At 32.7% G+C, this 11,138-nt stretch overlaps 1 protein-coding gene and 1 pseudogene across 3 annotated transcripts; both read left to right on the top strand.

The window, feature by feature from the left end:
• Positions 1-4,332, top strand: part of LOC106339512 — an 11,721-nt pseudogene extending 7,389 nt beyond the window's left edge.
• A 244-nt stretch (positions 4,333-4,576) lies between these two features.
• LOC106296145 (homeobox-leucine zipper protein HDG12-like) lies at positions 4,577-5,959 on the top strand. 3 transcript variants are annotated; one of them, XR_001261160.1, is made up of 5 exons: positions 4,615-4,688; positions 4,781-4,819; positions 5,088-5,202; positions 5,307-5,490; positions 5,581-5,959. XR_001261160.1 is itself a non-coding variant. In XM_013732218.1 (4 exons), exons 1-4 carry the CDS (start codon positions 4,812-4,814, stop codon positions 5,607-5,609), a joined length of 264 nt encoding a protein of 87 aa, XP_013587672.1. In that variant the 5' UTR covers positions 4,577-4,811; the 3' UTR covers positions 5,610-5,959. The 3 variants fall into 3 exon arrangements, 1 of the variants encoding a protein (XP_013587672.1); XR_001261159.1 differs by having other exon boundaries at positions 4,577-4,819; XM_013732218.1 differs by having other exon boundaries at positions 4,577-4,819; positions 5,307-5,418.
• The last annotated feature ends 5,179 nt before the right edge of the window (positions 5,960-11,138 follow it).

Raw genomic sequence — 11,138 nt, forward strand, 5'->3', positions numbered from 1 at the left:
TGAGACATTGGCAAAAAGCCTTTCTTGGAATCATGCATCTTGAATCTATGTAAAACCTTATCGATATAAGTATCTTGACATAATCCAATAGTCTTATTTAATCTATCTCTATAGATTCTTATTCCAAGGATATATGTAGCTTTTTCCATGTCTTTCATAAAGAAACAAACTCAAAGTATGTCATCTACATACAACACCAAGGAAACTGCGCTCCCACTAGTCTTCTTGTAAATGCAAGGTTCTTCTTTATTTCTAATGAAATCAAACTCTTTGATTGCCTCATTAAAACAGAGATTCCAACTCCGAGATGCTTGCTTCAAGCAATATATTTGAGTCAGGGCCTATCATAGCTTCCTCAAAGGACGTGGGTTCATCACTCTCTATTATCAATAGATCATGATGATCTGTCACCCAAACCTCATATCTATCAGGTTCGCGACGTGTCCTTTTGGACCAACGCACTCCAGGTTCCACAGGTGTAGATTCTACGACTCTTCGTAAATCTAATTGATCATCTTCCTAAGATGATGAAACCATCTCCTGTGTTTCTCGAACTTCTTCGAGTTATACTTTACCTCCACTATTCTTCTTAGAAAGAAATTTTCTCTCAAGAAAAACACCACTATGAGCAACAAACACTTTGTTCTCGGTGGGGTAGTAAAAGTAATAACCTTTGGTTTCTTTAGGACAACCAATTAAGTAGCATTCATCAGATTTAGGTCCAAGCTTATCAGTAAACATACATTTGACATAAGCATTAGAACCTCAAATTTTCAGAAAAGACAGATTTGCAACCTTTCCAGTCCACATCTCATATGGTGTCTTCTCAACTGGTTTTGATGGACATCTATTTAGCGTAAACGCAGACGTTTCTAGAGTGTATCTCCAAAAATATGGTGGAAGATTTGTATGACTCATCATAGACCGAACCATATCTAATAAAGTTCGATTTCTCCTTTCGGACACACCATTCCATTGTGGTGTTCCTGGCTGAGTGAGCTGTGAAACAATTCTACATTCTCTCAGATGATTATTAAAAAGTAAAGTTAGTTAATTATAATAAAAATAAGATTACTTTTACATTTTATTTTATTTAAAATTTTAAAAAGGAAATTAATTATTTTATTTCTTTTAGATTTTTATAAATATATTTTATTTTTAATAGAAAAATTCTGTTTAATTATTTATATATTTTGACTTATACATACAAACACATATTTATCATATTCACACATACTCATGTACGACAATAACATCAAAATTAAAAGTTATGCTAGCATCATAAGATGTAATAAGGATAATAAAAAGTTGAGTTGTATCAAGAAATTAAAACAAAATACTCAGGTAATACTTTTCATGTAAATATTATTGTATTTTGTAAAAATAATATGTGGAAGCTTAAACCTAAATATAGATGTAAAATATTTGTAGCTATTTTTTCATAATTTTTTAACATAAAATTATCTATTAAAAAGGAAAGTTATTTACTTATAAAAAAACAGTAAGAGTACTTTTACATTTTTCTTTTAATTATGCTTTTACAAAAGTAATATTATCTATTTTAAAGTTAGTTTTTCTTCATGTTTTTATTAAATAATTTATTGTACTTGTAGGATTTTACAATTCATTTTTGTTTAACATTTTTTTCTTAAAAGTTAGTGTTTATCTTTTATTATTCTCTATCTTTAGTATCTTTAAAAAAAAATTATAATGAAAAAGAATAATAACAATAATAATAATAGTAAAACTAGTAATAATAATAATACTATTAAATATATTTAAGAAAAATCGTTTTTATTATTTTAGTATATATATTTTAATTATGATATAGTTTAACACATATCATATGTTAATTAGCAATTTTGAAAAACCAAACTCAATATGATCTTTTATAATTATATTTTCATTAAAAGTTTAGAAAAGAAAAATTATATTAAATAAATTGTTTTCAAATATATTTTTTAGGGTTTTTATAAAGTAAAATTTCTGAAAACATTACTACTAAATATTTTTAAAATTCGTTTTTACTATTAAATAATTTTTAAAAGTAGTTTTTGTTCAAAATTCGTTTTTATTAGCTTATTATATATATTTTTAATCATTATATATTTAAACACATGTCACAATACTAAAAGAAAAATTATTAGCAAATAATCTTTTGCAATAATCTTTTGATTAGGATTTTAAAAAGGGAAAATTAATATTAAATAATATATATAATAAGATTTTTAATAAAATTCATTTTTGTTAATATCTTAGTATATATATATTTTAATCATGAGATAGATTAACACATGTCACAATCTTAAATATATAATTGTCATGTGTCGTGATCATGTCAATTAGCAACTTTGAATAACTAAGCTTTATATAATAAGATTATTTTTGGAAATAAAGTTGATCACAACGTTAAAGAAAACATCAAAGACGTTCTTGGGATTACTTCTGAAGGAGGTATGGAAAAGTACCTAGGACTCCCAGAACAAATATGTGGATCTAAGATGAAAGTCTTCTCCTATGTACAAGATCGCCTCAACGGATGCGTCAATTCGTTGTCAGCTAGATTACTCTCGAAAGGGGTAAAGAGGTTCAAATAAAATTAGTGGCGCAAGCTGTGCCGACATACAGTATGTCGTGCTACTTTCTTACACAAGGCATAGTAGAAAAACTAAAAAGCGCAATATAAAATTTTTGGTGGAGCTCGAGTCAAAATAACCGAGGTTTACATTGGATCGCATGGGATAAAATTAGTATCCCTCATGACCAGGGAGGACTCGGCTTTTTAGACTTACACGATTTTAATGTTGCTTTGCTAGCGAAACAACTTTAGAAATTGATACAGTTCCCAAACTCCCTTCTCGCTCGAGTTTTGAGAGGACGATACTACAACCGATCAAGTCCTTTGGAAGATCGCAAGGTTTACTCACCCTCCTACGGTTGGCGTAGTATTATGGCAGGAAAATCGCTCCTCACATCGGGCCTACGAAAGACTATCGGAGCAGGTCTCAACACCTGTGTTTGGACTGAGCCTTGGATCCCTGATATTGTCGCTCGACCTCCGAGACCGTCTGATCGCGTTACTTATAGACACCCAAAACTCCTTGTTCATTCCTTTATTAGGCGTGATACAAGGGTTTGGGATACTAATCTTTTACTAGAATATTTTCACCCCGAGGATATCCCGCTTATTCTCAAACTGCGACCGAGCAACACGTGGTCCATGGACGGGTATGCATCGAACTACACAAAATCGGGAGTTTACTCAGTAAAATCAGGATATAAACAGTTTCAGGAGATCAAAGCGTGTGACGTTGAAGTTCAGGTTATACAACCTAGTATCACTGGTTTACAGAGCCATGTGTGGAGCATTCATGCTCTTGGGAAGATGAGACACTTTATGTGGCAAGCCTTGACAGGATGCATTGCGACGACAGAAAGACTTGCTTATAGACACATGGGCACTGATAGGAGCTGTCCTAGATGCGGTGACCCTGAGGAAACCATTAACCATCTTCTTTTTGAATGTCCCCCGCCCTTCAGGTGTGGGCTTTATCGGACTATTCGTCCCTTCCGGGTTACTTCCCGAGTACCTCTGTTTATCAAAACATGAGCTTCCTCTTTTGGAAGAAGAAAAACGTGGCCCATATGGAACCACTTATTGAAACTTTCCCATAGATCTTATGGTACATTTGGAAGACACGAAATGATAAAGTTTTTAATGGAAAAGAGGTATCACCTGTGGATACCCTCCAGCTAGCTTCCATTGAAGCCGAATGTTGGAGGAAAGCCAACCTACTTGAGGACAGCGAGGAAGAGAAGACAGAGACTGCTCCTTCGACTATCTCGACTCTCCTTGCAGACCCTCAACTCCCGACCTGTCAAATCGATGCGTCATGGATTGAGAATGACACGGTTAGTGGTCTAGGGTGGTTTTATAAGGATCAAATGGGAGTTGAGAGATTTGGACTGCAAGGATGCCGGAAAAGCATATCACCTCTCCATGCTGAGATGGAAGGACTCATATGGGCAATGTCATGTTTGCAAGACCTACTTTGCACCATGATTCATATAGAGACGGATTGTTCCGACCTAGTGGACATGATTGCGAACCCCACCGACTGGCCGGCGTTTGCCTCCGAACTAGTCTCATTCAAACGCCTAAAGGCGGGTTTCTCGGTTTTTAACATTGACCGTATACCCAGAACCAAGAATTTGCGTGCAGATTCTCTCGCGAAGGAGGCAAGAAACATCGGAGTTCTCTTTTCCCATATAGATCAGACCCAGCCGGACATAGCGTTTTTTCGGAACGACTCAAGCCCGACTTCCACTTGATCTTAGAAGATGAGAGTCGACAAAAAAATATATATATATCTATCTATTATTATAAAGAACTGTTTGTTCTCTCCTGGTGCTGCCACGTCAGCCTCCACCTAGGAAAGTCGCGCGTTGTGAAGTCGCCACTTATCGACTCACTCTAAATGCTCCGTTTCATTAACTCTTCGGTCTACTGGGCTTCATTCAGGTGTTCTGTGTTTGGGCTTTGGAATGTCTAATTTTGATCTCTATCTGGGCCGAAAGAACAGAGTCGCCTCTGTTACCCTAATCAGCTTTAGACGAGAAACGAAAGTCGCATCTCCCCATCCTTCGACGGCGAGTCGATGTCGTTTCTGCTTTCCTTCACCACAACGGTCCGAGTTAAGAGTTTATGTGTATAAATATGTGTGAGATTTCTCCCTAACAACTCATCTTCACTTCGTATCTCTCATATTCTTCCTGATAGATTTTGATATGGCTAACTCCAGTGCTGGTGGATGTTAACGTAAGTCTGTTCTCCATATTTTTATTATTCATGATTCAACAATATTCCGGCTAGCTTCTTCATGTTTGTTCGCTATTGTTTTTACATTATTGTTTTCTCCTTATATTCTCCTCTTGATGTTTGGTTTTTCTATGAATCGAATTATGTTTACTTTGTGGTCTGGTGGGTGCTCTGCTCTCTGGGATTGTTTTTCTAGAAGTGTTTCCCCCACCACACACCACACTAGATCCAACTATTGCTTTATGTTCTCTTATGCTTTTGTTTGCAGTTATTTCAGTGAGTGTCAACATCCAGATAAGAAACAGAGGATGCAACTTAGCAGAAAACTGGGTTTAGTTCCAAGACAGGTCAAGTTTTGGTTTCAGAACCGTAGAATACAGAAGGTTTTCAATTTTTTACTCTCTCTTCCTCGCTTTGTCTCTTTCTCCAATAAAAAAAAAAGAAAAAGAAGTCCTTAGTGTTGCTTCTCCATCGTTTCTTCTTGCAGGCACAACAAGAAAGAGCTGATAGTAGTGCACTCAAGGAAGAGAGTGATAGGATTCGTTGCGAAAACACTGCCATTCGAGAAGCTTACGAACACACCATTTGCCACAACTGTGGTGATGCTCCTGTTCATGACAACTCTTACTTTGATGCACAGAAGCTTTGAATCTAAAATTCTTAGAGAAGAGGTTTTGGCTTTTTCTTTATGGAACATGTTTCACGCATTGTGATTGATCTTAGAGAGTAAACTTCCACTAACATCTTTTTTATCCTGGCAGCTCGAGAGGGTTTCAAGCATTGCAGCTAAGAACATGGGGAGGCCACTTTCTCATCTCCCACCACTACTAAACCAGATGCACCTCAATTAGAGTTACTCCACAGTGGTCCTTCGCTTGATTTTGATCTTCTTCTAAGAAGTTGTTCTTCAATGGCAGCCTCGAGTTAACCATCTCAACCAAACTTGGTTATCTCAGACATGGATAAGTCTCGGATGACCAACATTGCTTTGACCGCTATGAAAGATTTGCTTAACACAAACAATATATAGATAAGACGAGTGTTAACTTTTCTTCGTTCTAATATACGTATATATATATTTGTCTAATAAGAAAAAGAGTAATGTAAGATGTAAAAGTCAATGATTAATTCTTTATTGAAGTAAGGTAATGTTTCTTTAATGATTAACGTTTGTATAAAAAAAATGCTTCTATAAGAGTATTTTCATAATCCTTACTAGAAATCTACGATACTGCAAACGAAAACGTACATCTTCACAACAATACAAATTCCATACACCGTCTTATGACCTCATGTTTTAATGATCCAAACACATACTAACCAATGCGTCAATACCCCGACCAAATAGTCTTTTACCACCCCATACCAAATGCACCACATACTTCACCTACCCCATACCAAGAAAAATAACGAAAAGTTTAGAATCAAAACAATCTACGAAGTTTACCAAAAACAATAAAATATTAAAGTTAACTGGAAGTAAGAAAAAAAACTAACAAAATTACAAAAATAAAAATAAAACAGGAATAAAAATCAATGATGCAATATCAAATTAGAATGTGATATTAATACAAAACAGTGAAATGTTTTTACTAAAAATGATTTTATATCATAATTTTGGACCGAAAATATTTTCTAAATCTAAACCATTAAATAGATGCATTAATCCTTAATATTGTAAACAAGAATGTAAGAAAAACATTAAGTTAAAAAGTATATAAAAATTACAGAAGATAATAATTGTAAAAATAAATAGTATTTAATGGTAAACTTTAAACAAATTGTGAATAATATTTAATGGTAAAAGTTTTATATCTTCTTAAATAATAATATAAATAATATAAATGCAATGAAAATAGAGAAATATTTTAATTGAAAATAAATTAAGAATTATAAATATTTATTAAAAATTAATGCAAACTTTTGTTTTCTTTTCTATACAAGAATTAATATTAGGAAAAAAACAAACAATTTTGACAATGAAACAACTCCGTAATAAGGCTAAAGCATCTTTGAATATTGGCAAACAACAATTGTGGTAAAGGTAACTATCTCGGTAACGATCTCTATGCCATAATTTTGCTATGTCCAGGAGAACATGAAAGAATGCATGAAATTTATGAATTGTCATGAACGGCAAACTGGCATGCCTGGAGCTGACAAATGATGAAGTAGATTAAACGTTCCTTATGTAACGTTTCTATATTGAAAACGAAGTATTATAGAACTAATATGACATTTATAATGCCACCAAGAAAGCGCCACATCAATAATTTGGAAAATCGATGCATTGATTGTTATTATTACTATAAACAAACGGTGAAGTTTGTGGAGTTGGTTTTGCGGTAACTAATATGTGCCTACACTCATCGACCACTACTCATTTTCACAGTTTCCAGTTTCAAATGTTTTTTTATTAGATTCATTTTACTTTCTTCACATTCAATATAACATTCTACTTTTAATAACAAATGCAGCTTCAAATAATAACCACTTCCACTCCAATAACATGTAAAAAGACTATGATTTCAACATAAAAATTACTCACAACCCAAACCTTCTGAACCCAAAATATACAAACCACCCGAATATGGGATCAAATTTTTGTTAAAAGAAACAACATGATGACCATTCGAAGCCTTCACAACATATGAAAGCCACAACTCTTTAATATAGAAACACCTATTTAGTTCTAAATATATCTTATTACATATAATCCCTCCATATTTAAAACTTTTTTGAAGAAAAAAATCATTATCATATACATTTCTTGCAAATGCAAACCTAAAACACAAACGCCAAAATCATAGAAAAAATTAATACCATAGATCACAAGTAAAGTATATCCCGCCCGTAGGGCGGGCCGACCCTATTATATATAATAAGATTGTTTTTATATATAGGTGGAGGGCCTAATGTATCAGATTCAGGAGGTTAACAATTACTTTCAAAGATCTCATGTTGGGTGGGATATGTTTTATGGTGGATATGTAACATCTCAAAGGATGAAGGTAAATTGGTTTATACGGGTCTATATTTTATGGCATGGTTCGGGATATATAGTAGCCTTTTTAGATAGCAGCAGGTCTTGCGGAGCAAAGGACTATGGATTGCAAAAATATTTGGGATGGTTACACCATAGGTGGATTTTTGTCTTTCATTGTTGCACGGTTTACACGTATTGGACATCGATGTTGTATTACAAGGGTATAAGGATATCATCAATTAGTTATCGTGTATACAATTGTGTTATTTTTGATCACTGGGTCATTGGATCAAGACCATGTGTGGAACCGTACATCAATAGTTTAATTAATTTTCATATATATATATATATATATATATCAAATTTAAAAATAAAATAAAAATTCATGTTTGAAAATCACAATAAAGTCTTAAAATCTATTTTCTTTATTTTTCAATTTCAGATAAAAATATATAAAGATAATTTAAACAATTTGGAGTTATGACAATACAAAATACAACAAGATCAAAACTAATAAGTATTTAAATGTATAATGAACATATTGAAATTAACTTTTAAGTTTTAAAAAGAATAATTACAATCAAATTGGATTACATGTTAGTCACCCATCTGTTCAACCAGTAGTTTTGGGTTTTACCGATACTATTTCTTGGCTTAATCTTAATTCCTATAGTTTATTGTGTGCCCATGTTCTCTATGGATTCGATCCCTAAGTGATGCGATTGATCTCTTATTTGAGAAAGTTGCTATAGTGTATGAGCTACATCAAATTTGGTGTCGTTACTGGAAAGCATTGGATTCACCATTAGACTTGGTTGATAGATTTATTCTATCTAACTTTTGTTTTTTATTATTTACTTATTAAAATTTTCTTGTATCTTTTAGATGCATGCCTAACAGTATTAGAAGAATCATGAAAATTGATTAGGTTGACTCTTCAGGTCATGCAAAAGCTTTAATGTTCCAAAAGAGAAGCGATTAACATCAACCAACACTACTTCTTTGTCGGTCGACACCAATTGTGAGCCAGAAGGGATCGACATTACCCAAGCATTGAGCGACACCAAACAACAAGCAAGCAACATGGCCACGACCCTTGTGCTCACACATGATACGAAAGGAGACATGCATGACTCTGACAATCATCTGCGTAAGGCTGCAGATTAGAGACTTGACGATTAGGAGACTGTAATCCCTGAACCAGAAGCAGTTGCTCTAGAACTAGAAACCGACAGTGTATAAAGTGAACCAAACAAAAGTAAATATAGTTTTAATATGGTAGTTATTTTTTATAAATTGAAATGTTGAAAAAAAAAACGAACCGAAACCTAACTGATATCCGGATGGAACACCACTAATTTTTTACTCACTTATCGAATGAAAAACAAAATAATTCGTTTTATATTTTAGCTAATTCATTGAATCTAAACTATTAAAACCGAAGTAGATTTTGTACTTAACCTTAAATTTTACATAAAAATTACCATCACATGCTACTGTCTTAAACCATTCGTATTAAATTATCAATTTAATTTACTTATTTAATTGATCGTAATTAATAACCTTAACCTATACTAATTTTTTACGAATTTTGGAAAATCTCCGCATATCCAATCTATGCTAGACGGCCGACTAATCGCCGAAAACATGATAATCGGACTACATATATGAACAGATAGATGATAATCGGGCAATGAACCGAAAGATGAAAAAAAATCATGGTTTTCGTGATTTTTATGCTTAATATCGCGTATGTGTCTTTGATTTGATGTATTCTCATTAAAACTTACAAGAATAATGAAAAAATCTATGAAATCGAGAAAAAAAATTTTAAAAAAAAATTGACAAAAGAAGCACAGATTTACGTCTCGAACCCATGTCTGTCCTTTTTTAACCAGCACTTAAAACCACTAGACTATGACTATGACACAACAACAGTAAAGGAGCACATAACTAATATATATAGCAATCTCTGTTTAATTGATTTGGCATTAGGTCATATCTCATCATATGCATTGCGCCTAGCGATTTCTCGAACATTGCATTCAACCTAAACAATAATTATCAAATATTCAGGCAACTAAAATTCACCTTAAAATGAGAATACGTTATTGTCCTTGGATTAATTTTTTTTCCCCGCGGTTTACTTAGCAACGGCCTCACATAGTAGTCTTTATCATGTTAATACTTTAAAATTTTCAACTCAGAAAAATCATTTCCTTTCAGTTTGTATAGATTAAACATATGATTTCATCACATGTCCTTTTTGTTTTATAGCACGATAAACACCTAAATCTATCCAATTTATAGATACACTAGATTTTTACCCGCGCTAAAGCGCGGAATAACTTTTTGGTAATTTTTTTTATATAATCACATTTTCTCTTCATTTAAAGTAGGCAAGAGCATAAAATCCGTAATCCAAAGTTTATACCAAATCAAACCAAAAAATCTGATCCGTGCCCATTCTGAAATATAAGAAATTCCAGAATAGGTCTTGTAGCATGGTAAACCATATATCCAAACTCGAAGTTTTATTAGCCGTAGCCAAACCCTACGGGCAACCCGAAAAACCAAAAAAAAACCCAAGAAATCCAAAAAACGATCTGAAAGTCCAAATTAATCACAAATGTAAATATTTGAAACATAAATATGTATTTCAAATATTCAATTCTATATTTATTTTGAAACTATATCTAAAAATAAGTATTTTAATCTTCAATAAGTACCTTAAATATCCAATCCTATATAAATAAGTTTATTTCTTATGTTTTGCTTTTTAATTTTGGATTTAATTTTAGATATATCTGAATCAAACCCATATAACCTGAATCAGAACAATATATAGTTACTCTATGGATTTTAGATGTGATACAATTTAGAAGCAAAACCAAAGTGTTATATCCGAACCCGATTTGTACTTACAAATTTATCAGAATGACATCTAGGATGTGATATAAATTAGAACTGAAATTCTAAATACACAACCCGTATCGCAACGGGTACCTGAATGCTCAAGCCTAACTTAAAGTATGTTTTATGTTTTGTTCATTGATTTTTATATTTGATAAATATTATATGTATTGAAATAACCCGTGAAACTATATTCATAAAAAATATCAATAATAACATGTTCCAACATATGAAATAATAATGACTAGTACTATTTATTTTAGAGAAAAAGACAAAAATAGCACTAAATCAAGTTTATATTCCCAAACTAGCACTCAAGGTCAAAAGTCACAAAAATAACACTTAATGTTTTATCAAAAGTCACAAACTTAGGGTTTAGAGTTAAAGGGTAGGGTTTAGGATTTAGGGTTTAGGGTTTAG

Source organism: Brassica oleracea, chromosome C1 (genome assembly GCF_000695525.1).
Source record: "Brassica oleracea var. oleracea cultivar TO1000 chromosome C1, BOL, whole genome shotgun sequence".
NCBI classification, from domain to species: Eukaryota; Viridiplantae; Streptophyta; class Magnoliopsida; order Brassicales; family Brassicaceae; genus Brassica; species Brassica oleracea.

Bases quoted from the DNA above. Each gene is read 5' to 3' on its own strand.
- LOC106296145 (XM_013732218.1), top strand. The intron at 5,203-5,306 runs GTTTTCAATTTT...TTCTTCTTGCAG, and splicing joins AGAACCGTAGAATACAGAAG to GCACAACAAGAAAGAGCTGA. The intron at 5,419-5,580 runs GTGATGCTCCTG...TTATCCTGGCAG, and splicing joins CACCATTTGCCACAACTGTG to CTCGAGAGGGTTTCAAGCAT.